At 30.9% G+C, this 22555-nt stretch overlaps 7 protein-coding genes and 1 long non-coding RNA gene across 9 annotated transcripts in view; 4 read left to right on the top strand and 4 right to left on the bottom strand.

Annotated features, from left to right (window-relative positions):
* Positions 1-79: 79 nt before the first annotated feature.
* Prp18 (pre-mRNA processing factor 18) lies at positions 80-1975 on the top strand. Of its 2 annotated transcripts, XM_012366485.2 has the most exons (5): positions 80-159; positions 449-515; positions 600-878; positions 957-1385; positions 1504-1975. In XM_012366485.2, the coding sequence occupies exons 2-5, from the start codon at positions 453-455 to the stop codon at positions 1738-1740; spliced, it is 1008 nt and encodes a 335-aa protein (XP_012221908.1). In that variant the 5' UTR covers positions 80-159; positions 449-452; the 3' UTR covers positions 1741-1975. The 2 variants fall into 2 exon arrangements, with proteins under 2 accessions (XP_012221908.1, XP_012221907.1); XM_012366484.2 differs by having other exon boundaries at positions 134-515.
* Positions 1908-3573, bottom strand: P5cr (Pyrroline 5-carboyxlate reductase). Its single transcript, XM_012366488.2, has 6 exons — positions 3305-3573; positions 2971-3224; positions 2818-2899; positions 2622-2758; positions 2338-2549; positions 1908-2252 (listed from the first exon to the last, which is right to left on the bottom strand). Exons 1-6 carry the CDS (start codon positions 3390-3392, stop codon positions 2183-2185), a joined length of 843 nt encoding a protein of 280 aa, XP_012221911.1. The 5' UTR covers positions 3393-3573; the 3' UTR covers positions 1908-2182.
* Positions 3574-4314: 741 nt separating this feature from the next.
* LOC105671929 (ADP-ribosylation factor-like protein 13B) lies at positions 4315-7914 on the top strand. The gene is made up of 8 exons (XM_012366483.2): positions 4315-4535; positions 4621-4691; positions 4787-4920; positions 5088-5203; positions 5382-5558; positions 5660-5837; positions 5931-5961; positions 6029-7914. Exons 1-8 carry the CDS (start codon positions 4477-4479, stop codon positions 6337-6339), a joined length of 1077 nt encoding a protein of 358 aa, XP_012221906.1. The 5' UTR covers positions 4315-4476; the 3' UTR covers positions 6340-7914.
* LOC105671932 (caspase-1) lies at positions 6781-10476 on the bottom strand. Its single transcript, XM_012366486.2, has 4 exons — positions 10220-10476; positions 9492-9751; positions 8969-9274; positions 6781-8832 (listed from the first exon to the last, which is right to left on the bottom strand). Exons 1-4 carry the CDS (start codon positions 10306-10308, stop codon positions 8582-8584), a joined length of 906 nt encoding a protein of 301 aa, XP_012221909.1. The 5' UTR covers positions 10309-10476; the 3' UTR covers positions 6781-8581.
* A 303-nt stretch (positions 10477-10779) lies between these two features.
* On the top strand, positions 10780-15292 carry LOC105671928 (uncharacterized protein MAL13P1.304-like). Its single transcript, XM_067353578.1, has 4 exons — positions 10780-11043; positions 11200-11325; positions 11407-11578; positions 11774-15292. The coding sequence occupies exons 1-4, from the start codon at positions 10971-10973 to the stop codon at positions 14940-14942; spliced, it is 3540 nt and encodes a 1179-aa protein (XP_067209679.1). The 5' UTR covers positions 10780-10970; the 3' UTR covers positions 14943-15292.
* A 173-nt stretch (positions 15293-15465) lies between these two features.
* LOC105671934 (translational activator of cytochrome c oxidase 1) lies at positions 15466-17013 on the bottom strand. Its single transcript, XM_012366489.2, has 4 exons — positions 16756-17013; positions 16301-16547; positions 15924-16083; positions 15466-15794 (listed from the first exon to the last, which is right to left on the bottom strand). Exons 1-4 carry the CDS (start codon positions 16934-16936, stop codon positions 15594-15596), a joined length of 789 nt encoding a protein of 262 aa, XP_012221912.1. The 5' UTR covers positions 16937-17013; the 3' UTR covers positions 15466-15593.
* Positions 17014-17483: 470 nt separating this feature from the next.
* LOC105671945 (uncharacterized) overlaps positions 17484-22555 on the top strand; it is a 150407-nt gene continuing 145335 nt past the window's right edge. The window contains exons 1-2 of the transcript XR_001100726.2: positions 17484-17607; positions 18364-18492. The gene's annotated coding sequence lies outside the window, so the exon portion shown is untranslated. The remainder of the gene's footprint in view (positions 17608-18363; positions 18493-22555) is intronic.
* On the bottom strand, positions 17602-21213 carry LOC136999465 (uncharacterized). Its single transcript, XR_010889848.1, has 3 exons — positions 20572-21213; positions 18348-18448; positions 17602-17849 (listed from the first exon to the last, which is right to left on the bottom strand). It is a non-coding gene; the product is annotated as an uncharacterized lncRNA (long non-coding RNA).

The raw sequence follows: 22555 nt of genomic DNA, 5'->3' as shown, positions 1-22555 counted from the left end.
TAACGTAACAGTTGTGTAACTGTGTGTTTTCTGAACGCACCCATAGCTGTATGCGTCGCGCATGCGCGAAAAAAGCGTCCCGTTTAGCAACACTGCATCCATTCATGTCAATTCATGCTTCTTGCTTCTTGCGCTTTAAATCTAGACGCGTTGTTTGTGGTACAAAGCTGTTTTCTGTCATTTTCAGAAGAATTTAATGAACTACTACATAATATAAACTTTTGATTAGTAAAATTTTACTTAGAAGATTTAAAAATTTTTATGTTACATTATATTGATTTAATTAAATCATGATAATTGATATGTGTTAATAGTATAACCTTTTAGCAAAGGAATTCAATCATTAAAGCAGTAACATTTATATAAAGCAGTAACATTTATATAAAGCTTGTTTTCTTTATAATTATTTTCCTTGAAAGTTTACTTATATAGTTATCATATTTATTAGCAAAATGGATATTCTGAAAGCAGAGATAATGAAGAAACGCAAGGAATTGGAAGAAAGTCGTGTCCTAGTAAGTTGTCCTGTTATGTGTTACATTCTGTGGTCTTAGGAGATTATACGTTTATACTTATACTTATAAGATATGTTTTTACAGGAGAACAATAAGAAATATTTCAAAAGGAGTCAATTAATATCAAAAGAGCAGGAAGTGCATGAAACTGATAAGAAGAACAACGAAGCTACTCCATCAAACACTAATCAACAGTCAGAGGAATCTGTAGCAGACAGCAGCTCTGATCACTTGCTATCAAGACAAGAAGTGGTTAGGCGATTACGTGAACGAACAGAGCCCATATTATTATTTGGCGAATCTGAAATAGAAGCATTCAAGAGATTAAGGAAATGTGAAATTCTTGAACCAGAAGTAAATAAGGTAAGACATTTTTGTTTATATATAATTTCTATTGATTAGTACCTTGCCAAAAAATGCTTAACCATAATTTATCAACAGGGCTTTAGAAATGATTTTCAAGAGGCCATGGAACAAGTGGATCAAGCATATCTTAACGAAATCTTAACATCCTCAAAATCTCAAAGTCTTGATGGAAAAGGAGATGTAAATGTACCTGATGAGGGTGTTACCTACGAGGATATACAAAAAATGTCGACTAAACTAAACAAGGGGGACAAAGAATTTGATATGAATGTCATCACTCTATTTGTACAATATCTGGTTCAGATGTGGGGCATTCAATTAAACAGCCGGTCAACTGCTGAAAAAATGGGCACAAAAGGAAAAATGAATAGTGCCACGTATGCCCAAACAAGAGAGTATTTAAAGCCGCTTTTAAGGAAGTTGAAAAATAAATCTCTCCCAGAGGATATAACTGATAGTTTAACAGAAATCGTTAAACACTTACTACAGCGTAATTATATATTGGTATGAATCTCATACATTACAATATATTACATTAATCATATAAATATAATGAGAAAAATATTTTTATATATAACTAAATATTAGAAATTTTTAATAAAAAAACCGATTATTATTTTAGGCTAGTGATGCTTATTTGCAAATGGCTATAGGCAACTCTCCATGGCCTATTGGTGTGACTATGGTTGGTATTCACGCTCGTACTGGCAGGGAGAAAATCTTTTCGAAGAATGTCGCTCATGTCATGAACGATGAAACTCAGAGAAAATATATTCAAGCACTCAAGAGACTGATGACTAAATGTCAAGAGTATTATCCTACAGATCCTTCACGTTGTGTAGAATATGCAAAAAATTAATTTTTATGATAAAATGCACAAAATAAAGTAATATACTTTGCGATATACTTTGAGTTATAAAAGTAATTTGTCAGCTTATTATTATTGCATCAAAAATTAATTGATTGCTAAACATCTTAAAATAAAGTAAATTTGTTATGAATTTCTGAGATAGTCAATAGGTAACATACTGTATATATGTATATTGTATATATTTTTTATAATAAACTGTAGTAATACCATGAATAACTGATAATACCATGAATTACTGACTTGTAAATACACTTAAAAAAAATATCGAGACTTACATGTATGATGTGATCACATGATATTCCACCACATAATAATATTTAAAGAAAAAATTTTTCCAATACTGTAAGAATATAAAAAAAAGTTGCTTGTAAAATTAAATTATCTATTTCTATTTCTCTACTGAAGTATCCCAATATATTAACTATGGAAATTATTTTGATTGGGATGTTAGTTCATTTGTTTTATTTACAGAAGCCTGAACAGCATTCATCATAGATCCCCTACAAAATTCAAATAAAATAAATTAAAATTACTTATAAGTTAAATCATTAAATGCATATATGTTTAACAAGATGCATAAAATACCTGACTCCTCCTGCTTCCATGGCATGAACACCAGCGATAGAAGTACCTCCAGGTGAGCAGACTTCATCTTTCAATTGACCAGGATGTCGTCCAGTCTCGAGTACCATTTTTCCAGCTCCTACTAACACTTGTGCTGCAAACTTAGTCGCCATTGGCCTTGGTACACCCATCCTAACACCTCCATCCGCCAATGCTTCTATGACAAGATATGCCTATAAAATAAAGTAAGATTATTAAGGTGATTTCAACTTTCTACTCATAGTAACATTACTATAATAACTTACAAACGCTGGACCACAACCTGACAGACCACTAATAGCATTCATAAGACTTTCCGGAACATTTTGAGTTATGCCAATATAAGAAAACAATGCATCTATCACCTCTAAATCTTTAGGACTGGCATTCTCGCTGCAATAAACTAAAAATTACATTTATATTAACACGTAAGTTAATCTGCATGTATTGTATCTAGCATACCTATAATTCCTTCTCCAACCATCATGGGTGTATTTGGCATAGATCTAATTATCCTTGGTGATGATGCAATCCTTGACAGTTTCTAAACATATTTTTTAATGTATAAATTACTGTACAAATTAAAATAATGCATTAAAATCTTTTTGTGCTTACAGCATCCAAGACTTCAAGAGGTACTCCAGCAAGCACGGAAATAAAAAGCTTCTTCTCAAATTTCCGATCAGATTCCTTTTCTATAGTGCTAAGTGCATCATCCAGCATGTGCGGTTTCACTGTCAGAAATATAATCTCACAATTACTCACAACTTCTTTATTTTTCAGAGTTGGATAAGCACCCAAATCTTTCCAAAAATTATGTGTTCTGTTTGTACGACCAGAAACCCAGACATTATTCGGATTTAATACACCTGTTATACCAAAATGTATTATTATTTCTGTAAATATGTGTCTTTAAGTCCATTTAATAAATACAAAGAAGTACAATTACCTTTGTGTATTAAACCAGCACCTATAGCACTGGCCATATTTCCGCCTCCAATAAATCCAACTTTAATATTTTTTAAATACTGTTCCATGATTAATTCAATCACAATTTATTCGAATTTATTGAACAATTTTATGCCGAAGCAATAAATAATAATACGTGCAATTTGCGTGTTATGTAGTAACAAGAATCAGATGATTGCCTCGTGTTGCCTCGCTTTGATTTCTAATACCATGAATCATGTATGTATATGTAGATATAGAGTACGTATATGTAAATATATAAAAGATAAAAGCCGATTTTTGCGATCAGATTATCAAATCAATTAAAAATATGTAAAGACATATAATGCTAAAAAATAAAAAATTAGAAAACACGATTGTTTCTCTTGTCACATTTATTAAAGAAAAATAAATTGATAAAAACTTCATTATAAAATGAGACAATAAAGGTAAAACGTTTCGTACATTTATTAATTACGCTTTTGCTTCATACAATTATTAATTACTCTTTTATTGTGTACTAATTAATGAAAGTACTACACATTTCATCATAGCAATTATTATAATTAAAAAGTTTTATTATGCTCTTGTCAAAGTCCTGCGTTTATCGTGTACACGCTATATTAAACGTTACTGTCTGTTTCTAAGATCTAATGTTTTACATAAAGAGCACGTTCATATGTATTCAAAAGACGAGACAGTGCACGGGCAATTACATTTAGCAGTAAATATGAAATGAGATTACTTGGAATGACATATGCGGGTTATATAGAGCGTTACAGATTTAATGGACCATGTAAAGTTGTAACAAACTTGCTGACTCTAATGCTCCAATCTGGAGTTGCTTGTTTCTCTCAACGTAATTCAATGCATATTCATGTTTTTTTTATATTAATACGAGAAAAAGTCAAATGTGTATAATGATTGTTTGGAAACAAAATAAAAATGATCTGTATATATAAGATTGGTTACATCTGGGATGCCCTATACATACTAGCACATGGCTATCGTGGCTGGTACGATGCGTCACACATATGATAGTATGTGTGTGTACGCTGATATATGATAACATGGGGTTACCAATGATGCGTGGAACGATGCGATGAATGACAGAAGTTCGTCAACGCGCATTTAAGACCGTAACGCACAATTACGGGTTGTTTTTCTCCCACAATGGGTAATTGCATCAGGAGCGTGTTGAAGAGGCTGCGAAGAAATCGCGGCGCAGAAAAGTATGCATTATTTATCACATAAAGAGTGCTTGTTGTAACGAAGGCGCGAAGTCCTCTGTTTACATTCTCCTTTCGTGATTTACAGAACCATTATTTTACTTATTGTGGGACTGGACAATGCTGGAAAGTCCTTGATACTGAATCACATTAGTGGTGGTAAATTTTTCAAAAATTTTTCCTAAAAATATATATTGTCTATTATAATGCTGATGGAAAATTACTAATCTTACATGATGCACGTTTTTTTATAGATCCAGATCAAAATGTACTGCCTACAATGGGATTCCGAACGGTATCCTTAAAGCATAAATCATATTCGGTGAAAATATATGATCTTGGTGGCAGTTCTCAGATTAGAGCATTGTGGCCTAAATATTACAATGATGTAAGTGATTTGTGCAATTTTTTTAACAACTGACATTGCAATCACATATCATATCTATAAAAATAAATATAATGAAATTAATTAATTAAACAATATATATTAGCTTCTATACTGTGTGGACTGCAATGAGAACTGCAATATTCTATGTCTCGTTTGACATCTTCTAGATACATGGTCTTATATACGTGGTGGATGCTAGTGATATTTCTCGTCTTGCAGAAAATAAAGTCGTGTTTAATGAATTAATCACACATGAGCATATTGCATCGAAACCATTATTGTTGTAAGAGATCTAAATTTTCACTTATGTCTGCACATTGTTACTTGTGCACATTTGTCTCACAATATATATTTTTTAATATGTATCTCTATAATTTAAAAAGTTTATTTATGTGTGATAAAGAGTGGTGATAAAACACATTGTTCATACTGTGATTTCATTCAGATTTTTGTATGCATAGACTTGCCAACAAACAGGACTTAAATGGAGCTATCGACGAGCTAGACCTGGTTGAAAACCTGGATGTTGAGCATGCAGCCAATGCTATGAAATGTCCGACAAGAGTAGAAACATGTACCTGCATTTATGACAAGGAACAATCAAAGAATAGTACTATGGGTATAAAAAATGGATACAAGTAAGTTTGCAATCATAGCCTGGAAGACTTAAATATACGTACAAAATGAAGGTTTAATAATATATACTTCTGTATTGATAATCAGAATTTATTTTCCACAGGTGGTTGTTAGATACCATAATAAAGAATTATACTGCTCTAAATAGCAGAACCAAGCAATTGCAAAATTACCAACGTGTAAATATTCAGGCACCACAGTCTGTTGCATCTAATACACCGTCAAGAATGTCTATACACTCTAATCCTTTTAAACCTATTAGAGATCTTTTGGCAACAAAGGTGCGAATAAATATTAATTACATTCTTCATCTGAAAAATATATTCCAATATGAAGTTTCTATTATACATTATTATTTCTCTGTAAAATTTCAGGATGAAGCTTTAATAAGTGAACCACGCAATGGTAAGTGCTACATATTAATGTAATAATAAATTAAAAATATATATATTAAATATTAATATTTTTCTAGGTACTATCGAAGGAAAAAGCATTATAAAAGCATTTGTACGGAGAAATAAGACTGCCCCTCTTCCAATCGAGCAATCAACCATTGAATGCGAAAGTCTTTCACAGAATCTTACGCCTAACAAAGAAACCTCCGCCGGGGAGAAAAGCACACAAACCATGACAACAATATTAGATCCCTTAAATTTAAACATCGATCATAGTGAAAGTTATGTAAATTCGAAACTAATCCGTCCGTATACAGCGCCAGAAAGATCACAACGCTTACCGAATAAAATGACGATATTTAATATTCCTGGACAAGTGCTTCAATGACAGAATCTGTGTAAATTTTATACTTCATTAAGCTAAAGGGACCATATATATATGTATTACAGAGTTAAAAATGTGAATGTAAAGCTGTACTCGCGGCTATAAAAAGAGAGACTATAAATTATATTATTGTAAGAAATATTGTAACATTGTTTAATATCATGAACACTGCTATTTTCAGCATTACTTAATTACATTAATATCTTTTGTATAAAAATACTTTGTACTGTTAAACTACTATTTTTAAACTCGAGAAAGTACAAAAATAATTTTAGTTTTGTGAATAATATAGAAATTTGTAAACTCATAGCATATATGTAATATAATCCAACGAAAGATACGTGCATAAAATATATTTTTGATTTAAAAGAATGTATTAAGTTTCTTGACTGTCTGTAATATAATAATTATATTAGATTAAAATATATTACAATGCAACAGTAATGCATTTCATCTTCACAGATTTATTGTGTAAATTTGTATATAAGTTCATGTATAGAAAGATATTACAAATATATACGATACAAAGCACAATTATTACTAAAGCTAATGAATAAAGGATGCTGCAAAATTGCTTCAATACTCCGGTAACATTGATTCGACAGTAATTTTGAGACTGGATTCTTGTCGCGTATGTAGTGGCTATTCTTACCACATATTTATCACAATGCACAATGCGAGAAGCATTGCGCGATTTTATTTTGCAACGACATCTTATATCTTTGAGCAATCAGTTTGTAACGTCATTTAGATAAGATGTTAACATTGCAAAATGCATTTATATGGTAAATTGCGAACATCTTACACGAGGAACAATAAATGAGAAATTCGCTGAAACTACCATTGTATATAAAAAATGTCTAAATATACGTCATGTACGTTATGTATACATTAGTCTTACATAGTTTAACCATAGTTATCAAACAATTGCAAGCGTATAAGGCATATGAATTCGATTACTCTTACTATGAAAGACTTTGTATCACGTTTCGCAGAAATTTCGTTACCGTTTCTCTTGCGAATACAGCATTTTTTGCTATAATATTAATCGATTTTTTTTTATTCTTATCTATTCCTTTATGTTTATTAAACTAGCGACACAACACATTGCATACCTGCTGACGATTTAGATGCTCGAAGGCAGGTGATGTATTTTAATACTTTAATTATGATGCAACTTATGTCATATTTTCTCCTTTTTCTTTTTTTTTCAACATTTTTTTGTAACATTCGAATATTCGTTGTAATTATAGCTTACAGTAAATCACAACTATTTTATGTCAGGCAGATTATAAGTATGCATTATAAAATTGAATACTGAATATTGTTTTGACAATGCCAGGCTATTGCTTAGAGATCATACACACATTGCTTTTATGAACTTGGTATAAAATATATGCATATAATCGTAAAAATTAGGACAGTCACATCATATACATATGTATATACATATGATTTAAAAATATTCCATTTGTGTGTGTGTATGTGTCTGTACGCGTAACATCAATGCTATAGTAATATGCGTATGAAATCTTTATTGTAATTTTTTAAATATATATTTTATATTTATATAAAGTACTGACGGAAAAAATATGATTAAGAGTAGCTGTATATAAATCTATGTTTTAATACAATCGATAAATCTTTTATTTGTACTTATTGTGTACTTTAATTGCATACGAAATGAGAATGTCAGAAGTAAAATAATTGCTTCTGAAGTTCTCCCAAGTAAATTCTTATATTTTATACTTTACTGTTTATCGTAAGCAGTTATACATTATGTTAAAAAAAAGAGAGAAATGCTATTTATCACAACGCAATATTTCGTAAAGATATGTATGTAAATGAAAATAAAATAAAAAATATTTAAAAAAATTTATAAAGGTATTAAAGTGGCAGTAATTATTTGTTTTTTCGCTAGAGATCAAAGGAACAATATTGAGTAAAAAAATTACATGAACGTATAAAAATTTATCACTCAAAAGAAAGATATTACTTCAGATTGCTGTTTTCAATTTAAATGCGATACTCGCATTGAGACACAAATTATTTATAAAATTGCTTAAAAAACAATGAAAATTATATAAAATATTATATGTAAAATATAATACACAGCAATTTGTATCAGTAAACTGCAACGCATAAATAAAATTGATACTTGTGTCATTGCAGTCTTGCTAAACGATATGATCTATGGTACTTTAAGTAGATAGACATAAATGCATAATTTTCTTTACCCTGCAGACTATACAAGTCCATTCTTTTGAGACGTAAATTTTACCAGACGTGTCAGCATAGATGTGATACATGGGATTTGTTTTTGCTGATGCATGGTTATGTTATCAGGCGTGTTTGACTCAAAGTCTAAAGCGACACGTTGGCATACAAATGTCAACAGAGTTAATAAGTCGTAACGAGTGCCGTTTTCGCACAATTCCATGCACAACGCTTGCATGAACCATGATCCACGACTGGTATTCCTCCAGGAATAATAACCTGTTGATTTCGAAAATTATTTATAAATTACAAGTTAAAAAGTGCAATTAGCTCATGTTGATTATGATTTACAATAATTACAACCTAAGTTTTTACAAATTTAATATTCATCTGTAAATAGCAATACTGTAAATACCTGGTACCGTAGAGTACGCAATAAGAAAGTCCGCTTGTGATGGAATACGGAATGTCGCGGCTGGTTGTCCATCTGTTTCAGTACGCTCCTTAAGAGTAAGACCTGGGTCCAGTTTATCGCCCTGACAGGCTTGTATAAAGAACATCTTAGGTTTGCCGGCAAGAGTAGGGCATCTATCGGCAGTGAAGTGATGCCAAAGAGACTCTGCTTTGTAAGCAGTATCATGAGCATAAATGAGACCAAGTTCACCGTGACTTAACACGGCTACTACTAAGCAATCATGATCTGAATGATCCATTTCTGCCACTATAAAAAAAATAATTTATTTTTAAAATAAAATATTTTTATATATATTATATGTATATTGGGTTAATCATAAAAAGATCCTTCCTTTTGTCTTTTATTTTTATCGAAAAATCCAAAGGATCTTTCTGATCAACCCAGTATGTTTCATGACATGAGATATCCTTCAATTTTTTTAAAATAAATACATAAAAATAACAAAATTCAAAATATAGCTCACCTCTTTCTAAATTTTTCACTATTTCTTTATGAGGTGAATTGTGAAAATCATTTACTTCAAAGTCAAGACTTTTCAATGTTTTGATCAAATTATCACAATCAACATTTGTGCCACTGCGTGATTTGAGATGTGAGATAGTGAAAAATTCATGATTAAAGATAAGGGCTAAACCACGTCTAGGATGATTCATATTATAATATGTGGCATTACGTTCAGTAGGTGCTGTTTGTAATGGTGTAGGTATAGGAGCTACACTATTTCTGTAAAAAAAATATGTTATTGTTCCAAATATTTTGTATAATACTTGTTTAAACTAAATTCAAATGTTTTATTTATATCTTTCGTTTATAGTTTTTAATTTCTAATTTCTATGAAGAAAACAAAAAATTATAATTTGCAAGTTGATGACATTAAACAAAAAAGCTAAATAACTTGATCGATTCAATGTAATTGAGTAATGACTCACTCCAAGAGGGTCATCCATTGATTGTTCTAATACCGTGATAAGGGTTAATCCGCGATATCTTCCATTGTTATAATATTGACATCGAACGTTTCGCGTGCGTTATTGTACTTTAACTATTTGAAAGTTGTAAAATTCTGGTGTATTCGTACAAAAATTAAATCATATTTGCATCGACGCAAACACCTGTCGCGTAGAGCTCGCATGTAACAACATAAACACATGATGCATCGTGTACGCGTCCGACGTGAGATTCGTCTCGTACCTGGTGTATCCGAACGTTCCGAACGCATCGCCGACGTCGTCGTCGCATTTTATGCCGTTATTCATGTTTTCAGGCTCGGTGGAACACATGGCGTCGATCTCGTCGAGAGTCGATCGTTGGGAAATGTTAACTCTTTTGCGCAGTTTTGCAATCACACTCTCCAGACGGTCCAGACTGCGTCGTACAGTGAACTCGAACACAACTCCACTCACACGAGAGAGAATGTGCTTTGATACGTCTGTATATGCTGTAGAAGAAACGCGCGAAATGACTCACACTATAAAATGCTGTTTACACTTTATTACAACACAGTGCTGCCATCTAAAACATTGAAAATATCCTTAAATTCTTTTCACAACTTGCATATCCGAAACTGCACGATTATTTGCAATTTTTGGGCATTAATTTTGAGTTTATTTTGTTATTCGCTTACATTTACTATATTTTTAATACAGTATTCAAATATATAAATATAAATTATTTGAAATAATAGTCGGTGTCACTGCACCATGTGTTGTAAGCTTAAGCTGATATTTCATATGTATCATGTAATAATCCATTGAGTTACAGGTCTTTGATAGCTATTTTAACATTGTTACAGATAATCTAACCTCATCTTTCTGCAAATTTTTTGGTAGAAATTTGATGTGTTAAAAAAAGTAGTTTTTAAAATTATTTTAATAAATAAAAGGGAATCAATGTCTCATTATTTATAATCTTAATTGTTATAAACGAAATTAAATCAGGAAGTATGCCTTTGCTAGCAGAATCTCGACGAAAACAAAAAGTGTCTCTTAACCCACGAGGGAAATGGTGGACCGAAGGTTATTATTTGAAAATATATAAATTTATATAAAAATATGAAGACTTTCAGACGTATTTTTCGCTACACATATAAGTCAGATTTTTACATTTCTGATATATACACGATATAATTTGATTTTGACTCGTATTCACTCAGCATGTTAATATCTGCATAGATACAAACAAATTTGGGCAGAAAATGTTGGAGAAAATGGGGTGGACGAAAGGAAAAGGACTCGGTGCTAACGAGCAAGGCATTGCAGAATATTCCATCAAGAGTATGCAAAAGACTCGTACAGCTGGTAAGTGGAACAAACAATTTGTATGCTTACAAGAATATTACTTCATAGACATTATGTCTCAATCCTAGTATTTTTTTAAAGGTATCGGTTATGACGAAAATCTTGAAAAATGGACTGAACATCATGACAAATTTAGTGGAATCTTAAAGCACCTTCAAGAAAATCAAGACATTGTTCAAAAAATACAGAATAAAGATGATTCTAATAAACAGTCAATAGAACTAAAATCTAAAGAAAGTCGTGCTCGCGTGCAGTAAGTATCAAAATTAATATTTTTACTTTTATCAATATAATATATAAATATATGTTTACCTAAAATTCTAATTTGTGTTATTTTAATATTTTGCCATTGGCATAATATTTTATATTTGTATATAAGAATGATATACCAATAAGTATCAGATATATTTCTTATTATATACTTATGAAGATATTAACTCATTTGTAGTTATCACAAATTTACACGGTCTAAGGATATAAATAAATATAAGTTGAAAGATTTGGCAAATATATTTGGTAGAGAAGAATTATCTAGCAAAATTCAAACCAAGATAGAAGAAGAGAAGAATAATCATGAGGAAGAAGTTACTGAAACCAGAGATAATTGGCATGGAGTTGTCACAATTAATGGTGGCAATATGGCTGAATATTTTAAACTCAAGTCAAACTATAAAAATGTGACTAATCACTTCAAGGGTAAATCAAACAACTTATCAAGCAATATAACCGATAATCAAGCAATTGACTCCAAAAGTGAGAATGAGCAGCACGTTGGTTTTGGATTTGTATCAAATACAGAGAACACATTATCATCCAATTATGAAATATCAAAAGATTCTAGCGAGAAGAGCAATTATGCTTTTGATAATCCTTGCTTAAGATTGAATAGTACTATGGAAACTATCAACACTGATAGTTCTTCTAAAAAATCTTTGAAGAAGAAGAAGAAGAAACTTGAAACTGATAATTTGTATACTGATGAAATAAATAAACACGATACTAGAGAGAAATTGGAAACTGAAACTATTGATAATTGTAGTGATTTTTCATCCAATCATGGAATATCAAAGGATTCCAGCGAGAAGAACAGTAGTTTTGATAATCCTTGCTTAAAATTGAATAATTCTGTGGAAACTACTAGTACTGATGGTTCTTCTAAAAAGTCTTCAAAGAAGAGGAAGAAGGAACTTGAAACTGATAATTCGTATATTGATGAAATAAATAAACACGATACCAGAAAGAAATTGAAAGCTGAAATTATTGATAGTAATTGTGGGTTTTCATCCAATTATGAAAAATCAAAAGATTCCAGCGAGGAGAACAGTGGTTTTGATAATCCTTGCTTAAAATTGAATAATTCTGTGGAAACTACTAGCACTGATGGTTCTTCTAAAAAGTCTTCAAAGAAGAGGAAGAAGGAACTTGAAACTGATAATTCGTATACTGATGAAATAAATAAACACGATACCAGAAAGAAATTGAAAACTGAAACTATTGATAGTAATTGTAGTGGTTTTTCATTCAATTATGAAATATCTAAAGATTCCAGCGACAAGAGCAATGTTTTTGACAATCCTTGCTTAAAATTGAATAATCCTATGGAAATTACTAGCACTTATGATTCTTCTGAAAAGTCTTCAAAGAAAAAAAAGAAGAAGAAGAGGGAACTTAAAACTAATAATTTGTCTACTGATGAAATAAATGAACATGATACCAGCAAGAAATTGGAAACTGAAATTATTGATAGTAATTGTAATGATTTTTCATCCAATTGTGGAATATCAAAAGATTCCAGTGAGAAAAGCAATTATGCTTTTGATAATCCTTGCTTAAAATTGAATAGTCCTACGGAACCCACTAGCTCTGATGGTTCTTTTAAGAAGTCTTCAAAGAAGAAGAAGAAAAAGGAACTTGAAACTAATAATTTGTCTACTGATGAAATAAATGAACGTGATACCAGAAAGAAATTGGAAACCGAAACTATTGATAGTAATTGTAATGATTTTTCATCCAATTGTGGAATATCAAAAGATTCCAGCGAGAAGAGCAATTATGCTTTTGATAATCCTTGCTTAAGATTGAATAGTCCTATGGAAATTACTAGCACTTATGATTCTTCTGAGAAGTCTTCAAAGAAGAAGAAGAAGAAGAAAAAAGAATTTGAAACTAATAATTTGTCTACTGATGAAATAAATGAACATGATACCAGAAAGAAATTGGAAACTGAAACTATTGATAGTAATTGTAATGATTTTTCATCCAATTGTGGAATATCAAAAAATTTGAGTGAGAAGAGCAATTATGCTTTTGATAATCCTTGTTTAAGATTGAATAGTCCTACGGAAACTACTAGCACTGATGGTTCTTCTAAAAAGTCTTCAAAGAAGAAGGAGAAAAAAGAATTTGAAACTAATAATTTGTCTACTGATGAAATAAATGAACATGATACCAGAAAGAAATTGGAAACTGAAACTATTGATAGTAATTGTAATGATTTTTCATCCAATTGTGGAATATCAAAAAATTTGAGTGAGAAGAGCAATTATGCTTTTGATAATCCTTGCTTAAGATTGAATAGTCCTACGGAAACTATTAGCACTGATGATTCTTCTAAAAAGTCTTCAAAGAAGAAGAAGAAGAAGAAGGATCTTAAAACTAATAATTTGTCTACCGATGAAATAAATGAACATGATACCAGAAAGAAATTGGAAACTGAAACTATTGATAGTAATTGTAGTGGTTTTTCATCCAATTATGAAATATCAAAAGATTCCAGCGAGAAGAGCAATCATGCTTTTGACAATCCATGCTTAAGATTGAATAGTCCTACGGAAACTACTACTGGTGGTTCTTCTAAAAAGTCTGCAAAGAAGAAGAGGAAGAAGACTCTTGAAACTGATAATTTGTATACTGATGAAATAAATAAACACGATACCAGAAAGAAATTGGAAACTGAAACTATTGATAGTAATTGTAATGGTTTTACAAATCCAGCTCTCGATTTGAAACCAGATCCTAAAGAAGATTGCAACGGTAAAGAATTTGAAATATCAAGAGCACAGTTTGGTTTGGAGAATTGTGGTTTAGATCTGACAGATGAAAAGTGTGATAAGAAACGCGTAACATTTAATGATCGTATCATGTTGTATGAATTCGACGAAAATTCCATCAGGAAAAAGAAAGGGAAACACACATTGGATAAATTTGAAGTTGAAAATAAAAAACATAAAAAGAAACAGAAATGTGAGAGTATTACAAGTTCTGTATGTCAAGAAGATACTGAAAAGTTAGCAAAGAAAGATAAAAAGCACAAGAAATCAAAAAATAAGAATGCATTCAACGACGAAAATAATCCTAATTCTAATATAGAAATTACTGTAAATAATATTCAACAGGGAAGAGTAGAAAATGTAAAGCTTACTGATATATTTCCAGAATCTTATAAAGTGATCAGTGTCAGTAATGAGTCAGTGGGCACAACCCATAGTTCATCGAATACAAAAGTAAGAATGTCTAAAAAGATGTTGATAACACTTTTTCATAAAAATGCAATATCAGATTTTCCTGGTTCTAATATTTTTGAGATTAAAGGATACGGCACAGATGTTGAATATTAATTAATATACAATGATTTTATAAAATAAAGCATTTACAATAACAGACAGTAGATCTCTTTACGAATTTTTCATCTGACACATGTATAATATACATGTAAATGTACACATTTTTATGTCAACAAGCCTGTCATATTGCATATTATTCAACTATTATATTTAATATAGTGTGAATTTATTTATATATTAATTTATTACATAAGAGACAATTGTATACGTGATCAAGGTATATTATTTAATATATCAAAAGCGCCATAGAAGCTACATAACTATAAAATAAATCTGTTTTTTATGCACATGTTTGTTCAATGATGATTTTTAATAAAGATATTTTTCACATCTAAAAAATTAAAGTTATTTTAGACTAGTAGGATTATTATATTCCTTGTATTCCTTATATTTTGTGTTTCTTATTAGTATATTTAAATCTTTTAAAAGATACATTCCATAATATAAAAAATTTATGTAAAAAAGCATTAATAGATGTAAAGTCTTCAGTTTGTAATTATGTAACTGATTATACAACTTTTTATTTTTTTACTTTTAATTAAATAACTTTACATAACAGATGACTGTACAAACAATGAGTTTACTTATTTACATTTTATTAATGTGATTTAGAATGTCAGTCTTACAGTATATTATGCGACTATATTACGCAGCATTATCATATAAACAGTCAACATCATCTAAGCTTAGTACTTTTTCACGAATGCAAGAAATAGCTTCCAAATCGGATTCATTTAATTCTATTGCAACTTTAGGTATATAATCTTCTTCTGCTGAAAGCACGCAATATTGAAGACCTTCTAAAAGATTTTTTATCTTGCTTATGAGTTTTGGATCACATTTAAACTGCAACAAAAGAATATATTAATGATCATATAAAAATATCAATTTTGATGAGAATTTTTTCATTTTAAAAATATTTAATTTATAATACTTATTTATCAAGACACTTTTAAAATAATAATTATTATGTACCTGAAAATATTTTGTATCATTCTCTTCAAATTCTTCTACATCCTCTGCACCAATAACAATAGCATCCTCTGTGGCTTGTTCTAAATTACCTTTCTTTTCAACTATGATATTACCTATATGAGTAAACATCTTTCTGACAGAAGTGTCTGTTGTTTTTCCTCTAAAATTAAAAAAGCACATCAAGTTTTGGAATCCTACAATAATTTAACATGAATATTAGTTGTAATATTTTTACTGTACATAAGAATTGTTATCAGATATTAAATATTACTAATAAATATAAAATAAAACTTTTGTGTAAAAAATTCTAATATAATATATATGTATAAAATAATTCAGACACTATATATATCAAAAATATGTCTATTTATTCATACCTAGTCTTTTTCAATTTGATATTAAGATTCATTTCAAACACCCTTGTGTTATCTGTTGTATAACGTATAAGCATAAAGTAACCACTTGGTCCACGTACTTCAATTATACCTGTTTGAGTCTTATTCTTTCGTGATTCCATTTTTTCAAGAAAATTTTTTATTGTTGCCACAGGCATATTTGCTTTTTTAGCTATTTCAACAAGTCTCGCTAATTGTGCATTCTCATTGAGCTTTGTACTGCCACCCTCTGAAAAGATTATTAAAATATTATTCTGTAGTTTTTTATAATAATTCACATATTAAGGATATTGTATTATTAATAAAATTAGATAGATCAATGCATATAAAAAATATATATATATGTATATAATTAAATATTAACTATTAATAAATATATAAATATATTTTTATATGTATATTTTATATAAAAACAAAAAAATATAAAAGATAAATACGTCTTATAGCAACCGTCATTTGCGACGTAAAATGATGAAACAGTGTCTTTTTTTCATTATCTTTTTCTTCTTTTGTATGTTTTATGTTCATCCATTTGCTATGACCGGCGAATCTTTTGCTATCTTTAGACAAAAAATAAAGAGATCTGTTAAGTCGTAATCTATTTAATAATTGTGTCATTTTTAGAAGAGGTTATATATGAACGGAAAATGACACATTCATATGCTGTTTTATCGACTGCATTTGTTGTCGATCAAGAAGCGAGGATGTACATTGTTTTAGTTTGTGTGTTAGAGAGCGCCACTTTGTCAAACGGCTACCTGACAGCCATTTTGATTTTCCTTTCTACCCTTTCTCTCGAGATGAAATGTAATAGTTCCGTGTTTGTAGCGTTTTTTACCGAAAAAAGTGATTTGTTCGAGAAAATATACATCGGGAGTGTTAAATCATGTAACCGGTGATTGTTATAGTTAATTAGTTGTACTTAATCAAGACGCACAAGCACGATTCTCTGCGATTCTTCGATTACAATTCATATTATAGAGTTTTTCTAACATTAGCCATGTTGATTTCGCGCCGTACTGAGTTTCGAGCCGGATTGCAATTGTTTCGTGTTTCTCGCATCGTTTACCGGAAAATAGTGAATTGTTCGAGATAATACGCGTCGGGAGTGTCGAATTATGTGGCGGGCGATCGTTGTAGTTTATTAATTGTATACGATTAACGCGTGCGATCGTGATTTATCTAAATTTCGCAGTCGCGATTCTGTGTCGTAAAATGCCGTGTTCGTGTTACGTGTTTCGGGATTCATCTATGAGATTGAAAGGATCATTGAGCAGTATGAAATCGAGGTAAACAATAGCAATGAATAACAGAATATGTTATGCAGATGATCTACAGTAATCTCCTGTAATCGCATTCTCTTCTTCCTCTCCCCCCCCCCTCCTTTCTCATCTAACCTAAGCCTTTTCCCGATTTTGGCGGGAGAGAACTTGAGCAATATCTATTCTGGCTATAAAAGACAATTCGCTTTGATATTTATCTTACTTTTATTTTTATTTCAGTCACCGGCGAAACGCCTCTCCACTTCCCTCTAAAAAAATTGATAGAATAATTTTTAAAAGATAAAAACACGCTGATTATAAAAATACGATCAATTCCAAACAGCTATCTTATGACCAAAATACCACTGTATTTCTCATCAAATTAATTGTTAAACGTATAATGCTAGAATAAAAAATAATAAACAATTTTTCCAACAGAAATTAATTTCATCAGCAGTAGATTTTACATCATAAATTTGCAGCTGTTTTATAAAATAAGTAAATACAAATAAATACATATAAAATTCATAAAAATAAACTAAACTTTATTTAAATACTAAGATATTAAAGTTTATTATAAGATTTTTTGTCAATTTAATTATTCTAAATTAATTAACTAGAGAATTAATTAACTTTTTCTCATTTTTTCTTTCAATAAAATTGATTTTGCCAACGTCAAAAAATTTATGTAGAAATTTTGCAGCTGTTTGATGTAACCACGTCAAATACAGAAATAAGACTGCACGAAACAAAATTTATTCACATACCCTCTTTTTCTGACAGGTTAATCACTGGCGATACGACGTGGGAATCAAAGGCAATGGTGCGGCGGGCTCCGTTACACAAGTTGTGTCAAAGGAACCAGCGGCTACAAAATTAACACGATTAGGCCGTCGGGGGACTCGCTCGGGGGTAAGTAAAAAGAATGGCATCGAACGTGTCGACTAAATTTAGAAAGCCGAGGGTGAAGGCGTTTAACGAACTGGGAGAGGGTCGATACTTAGCTGGCACAATCTTTATCTTAGAGACTGCAATAAGAATTTAAAAAATGCTTGTTTAAGGTACATAATAAAATAAGTTCATTGTGATATGAGAGTAATAAGAGACGTTTGACTGTCACATTGCAGTATTTTTTTTTGTTTTTCACAAATTACTGAAATTTACAATTTACACTTTATATTAACAATTTACATTGCTAATTGCAATAGTTATTTGAATGCATTTACGTAATGAGTATGTTCAACTTGCATACACTTTTAAATGCACATATTTTACATCAATGTTTACACAGTGCTCCCTTGTGCGTGCTAATAATGGCCGTAAGTAATTTAGTACTTTACGATCTATTCAGGAATGAGTTATTGCGTTAACTTTACTTGTAATATAATGAATGAAGGTTTCGTTACAAGTTTGTCCCTGAAGTTTAATTTGCCAGAACCAATTGATTTTGGATACTATATAACTTTGTAATTAGATGTTAGTCAATTTGAATTTTAGCAAAGAAAAAATCCATGCAACATTTTTGTGGCAAATACTGTTTTATTATCATTATATGTAGCTTCATTATTTTACATTCAAACTGTGATGAGATTGAATATCATTTCATTAAGTGAATTGCGTGACAAACTTGTGTACTGTTTCTGTTATCATATTAAGGAAGTTAATTAATAGTCAAGATTGTATATATATATATATATATATATATATATATATATGTAGTCCGATCAATCATTCTCTATCTCATCAGATCGTTAGTCATTCGAGATGAGACACGAGAGCTCGACTCTGGTTACAAATCAAGCGTTTGTTTTCGCGCACTTGCCACGTAATGGAACAATATCATCCAAATTGAAATAATTAATTATTTGTCACTGTTATGTAAATAATGATTACAATTTTTGTGTTTAAAATGTATATTATTGTAAGACAATAATATAGTAATGTATGGAACAATAGTCTTTCACCCTCGGCTTCCAAATATGTATCAATCAATCAATATATAATGTGAAAACTTATTTGAAATTGAATATGATAAAAAGAAATATAAAAGAATATTTGCAATGTGAATATTTGTATGAATGTCAAGTTATGAATTAAAAAAGAAATGTATGAAATGCAAAAATGTATATAAATAAAAAGTTACGGATAATTATATAATACTTAGTTTTTATATTTTGGAAATATTTAGTAAGATAGAAAATATAAAATTCAATATATAAAATTTTTATAATGAAATACTGATGATATAGATTTCATTGTCTTTAATCACTGCTAATACTGTACAAAATATAAGTTATTTTAATGTAAAATATCCAAATCAATTACTGCAAAATATGATATGTGTAAATATTTTTTATGTGTATATCCGATAAAGCGGAATGTTAGCGATGTTAGTAGATTGATAGCAGATTTGATTAAATTTGCTGTCAATCTACTAACATTAATACACATAAAAAATATTTATACATTATATTTTGCAGTAATTGATTTTGATATTTTACATTTACATAACTTTTATATTTTGTACTAGCAATGATAAAAATGAAATCTAATATCATTAATATTTTATTATACAAAAATATTGTTTTATATATTAAATTTTATATTTTCTTTGTTACTAAAAAATATATCCAAAATATAAAAGTCAATTATCATGTAATTATCAATATTTATTACATATTTGTCTTAGAAATTTAATTTGTTAGGATTAATTGATTTTGGATTTATTATATGACTTTATAAGAGAGATTTGACATTAGTCAATCTAGGTTTTAACAAAGATAAAAATTTGATATTTATATATCTTCTTAAACATTTTGTAACTAAATCTGCCTATAATAATCGCCAGATGTATTTTTAATATATTTATATCAAAGAACCTAATTAGTTCAAACTTGAAAAAATTGACATTTATCTATCGTTAACAATTACATAATTGCAAAAAGTGCCGCTTTATGCGTGACATACTTTATAACGATGTAAATGGCATACTTTAATTCCCGCGGATCAACACGTCGTTCCATTGGTACGAAAACTTTTGAGCTTAATGACCATTTCGTGCGAATCTCTTCATCTTCTCGTTCTGATTTTTGCCGGGCCCTTTCGTCCATTTTCTTTTTCTATGTGTGCACGTCGCCGTCAGTACGTATAGGTGTACACGTCGTGTTCAATTTTATGAAGGAGAACGTGTGGGGGTGCCGACGGGGATGGCGACGTTTAATAAAGGGCGTGGGCGTGTGTATATGTGTGTGCGCTAGGGGTGCTAGTTAGCACGGCGCTTGGCGCCGACGACGACGTCGCCGTCTGGACGCGTATAGTCTCTTCTCGACGTTCTGCACCGACGACCTCGTCTTTTAAAGAACACACCGACGCGCAAACGATGCTTCTTTAAACAGCGAGCCAATGATACGAAACAAAGTAACCTGGCGTTTAGTTTGACGCGTTCATCGATACATCGCGAAAATTCCTGAAAGCTAATAACGAATTTAACGAATGAACGAATGCAGACTATCAAGATGCACGAGAGTTTGTTGTAGCATAAAAGAAAATTATAAAGTTATTTATTTCTCGAGCTTACAATTAATATATAAAATGTGAAAATATTGCATAGGTAAATTCACCGAAGTGAAAGTAAATCAGGGCGTCATGTTTTTAAATTTTTATGCAATCCCACTAAAGATTCCACTAAATACGTAATTTTTTTTATATTGTTGTGATTGTATTTTCGAGATTTGATTTGATCGTATAATCCCTTTCGCTGAAATTCTTAGTGCGTTTAATAAGTTTTCCAATTTTCAGCTCGACAAAAATATCAGATATGAATTGAATTTCCGTATCGTTATTTGAATTTTGTTTCCGCCAGCGGATGCCTGCTCGATCACCCGGTATATCTATGTTTTCAATTGAATAGGTACTATGCACACTTCTCCGGTCTTTATTAGCCGCCAGCGGTAAAGAGAGAAGGCCGGTCGGTTTGCACGTAATCCAAGTTAACATTCGGGGGATTAGAACTTCCTCCCACGCGCTCTCATTCGTATATTCTGCCCCGCTTTGGCCCGACCCTTCGCCGCAGTTCACCGTATTTAGTCAGCAGTAAAAGCTTTAATGAAAAGGATCTCGGTTTCACGAGGCACTAAAATCGGTTATATTGGCAACGAGGAGAGAGGTTCGACGAACGAACGCCCTTTATCGAACGATCACATAAATGCGCTCTTTCCTTCTCGCCTTACATCTTCTCCCCATTCCCCGCATGGTTTCTTTCTCTCGTGCATCTTGAGACCAACAAAAGTTTGGATTAAAAACACCTCGCGGAAAGTAGCGCAATCGTGCGAGGAAAGCTCGCTCGATGAAGTCCACGATAATTTAATACATCGCATATGGATAAATGTCTTGAATATTCATAACGTCATGTAAAATCTTTCTTCCATTTTCGCAGCATTATTATACGGAAATGCAACGAAAAATATCAATTTGCGAAAATTTTGCCGCGAGACATTTTGCCGAAATGGCAATTCACGAGCAGCTTCTTCTCGAATAATTGCACGCTCGCATTGTCAGGTCGTGGAAATGTACGATTATGATTATATACGAAACGATAACGTAGAAATCGTACGTCAGTAACGGCGAGATCATCGATATCGCGAGCAGACGGGCATCGGACGCTCATTATCGTGAACGACGGCGACAGTGTCGTCTGTCGATTGTAGTTCTTCGCCGACGTTTTATCCCCAAACGTGTACTTGCGGGTTTAACGGCATGTTCCCATCGTTTATTAAGTTAACGATCAGTCGTGAAGCTTACCTCTATTGGATGCTTTTGGGAGAGTAGGGGAACAGCGGTGGATTTAGAACTCTCTAACGGATTAATTGAAAATTTGATAGAGAGATTCTCTGTTATTTGCAATTATTTACTAATAATGTTAACTTGCTGAAACAAACTTGGCAACAAAGGGATAAATAGATCACGCTTGAAAAGT

Source organism: Linepithema humile, chromosome 4 (genome assembly GCF_040581485.1).
Source record: "Linepithema humile isolate Giens D197 chromosome 4, Lhum_UNIL_v1.0, whole genome shotgun sequence".
NCBI classification, from domain to species: domain Eukaryota; kingdom Metazoa; phylum Arthropoda; class Insecta; order Hymenoptera; family Formicidae; genus Linepithema; species Linepithema humile.
The sequence above is the reverse complement of the archived record's forward strand: the minus strand, read 5'-3'. Positions and strand labels throughout refer to the sequence as shown.

Excerpts from the sequence above, each read along its gene's own strand:
- LOC105671934 (XM_012366489.2), bottom strand. The coding sequence starts at position 16,936 with ATGACACAATTATTAAATAGATTACGACTTAACAGATCTCTTTATTTT. Across the intron at positions 16,548-16,755 it reads AATGACGGTTGCTATAAGAC|AGGGTGGCAGTACAAAGCTC; the intron begins GTATTTATCTTT and ends TAATCTTTTCAG. Across the intron at positions 16,084-16,300 it reads ATCAAATTGAAAAAGACTAG|AGGAAAAACAACAGACACTT; the intron begins GTATGAATAAAT and ends TTTTAATTTTAG.
- LOC105671929 (XM_012366483.2), top strand. The coding sequence starts at position 4,477 with ATGGGTAATTGCATCAGGAGCGTGTTGAAGAGGCTGCGAAGAAATCGC. Across the intron at positions 4,692-4,786 it reads ACTGAATCACATTAGTGGTG|ATCCAGATCAAAATGTACTG; the intron begins GTAAATTTTTCA and ends GTTTTTTTATAG. Across the intron at positions 5,838-5,930 it reads GAGATCTTTTGGCAACAAAG|GATGAAGCTTTAATAAGTGA; the intron begins GTGCGAATAAAT and ends GTAAAATTTCAG.
- LOC105671932 (XM_012366486.2), bottom strand. The coding sequence starts at position 10,308 with ATGTGTTCCACCGAGCCTGAAAACATGAATAACGGCATAAAATGCGAC. Across the intron at positions 9,752-10,219 it reads GGAACGTTCGGATACACCAG|AAATAGTGTAGCTCCTATAC; the intron begins GTACGAGACGAA and ends TTTTTTTTACAG. Across the intron at positions 9,275-9,491 it reads AGTGAAAAATTTAGAAAGAG|TGGCAGAAATGGATCATTCA; the intron begins GTGAGCTATATT and ends TTTTTTTTATAG.
- Prp18 (XM_012366485.2), top strand. The coding sequence starts at position 453 with ATGGATATTCTGAAAGCAGAGATAATGAAGAAACGCAAGGAATTGGAA. Across the intron at positions 516-599 it reads TGGAAGAAAGTCGTGTCCTA|GAGAACAATAAGAAATATTT; the intron begins GTAAGTTGTCCT and ends ATGTTTTTACAG. Across the intron at positions 1,386-1,503 it reads TACAGCGTAATTATATATTG|GCTAGTGATGCTTATTTGCA; the intron begins GTATGAATCTCA and ends TTATTATTTTAG.
- P5cr (XM_012366488.2), bottom strand. The coding sequence starts at position 3,392 with ATGGAACAGTATTTAAAAAATATTAAAGTTGGATTTATTGGAGGCGGA. Across the intron at positions 3,225-3,304 it reads TGCTGGTTTAATACACAAAG|GTGTATTAAATCCGAATAAT; the intron begins GTAATTGTACTT and ends TTGGTATAACAG. Across the intron at positions 2,550-2,621 it reads CAGGTTGTGGTCCAGCGTTT|GCATATCTTGTCATAGAAGC; the intron begins GTAAGTTATTAT and ends TTTATTTTATAG.
- LOC105671928 (XM_067353578.1), top strand. The coding sequence starts at position 10,971 with ATGCCTTTGCTAGCAGAATCTCGACGAAAACAAAAAGTGTCTCTTAAC. Across the intron at positions 11,326-11,406 it reads GCAAAAGACTCGTACAGCTG|GTATCGGTTATGACGAAAAT; the intron begins GTAAGTGGAACA and ends ATTTTTTTAAAG. Across the intron at positions 11,579-11,773 it reads GAAAGTCGTGCTCGCGTGCA|TTATCACAAATTTACACGGT; the intron begins GTAAGTATCAAA and ends ACTCATTTGTAG.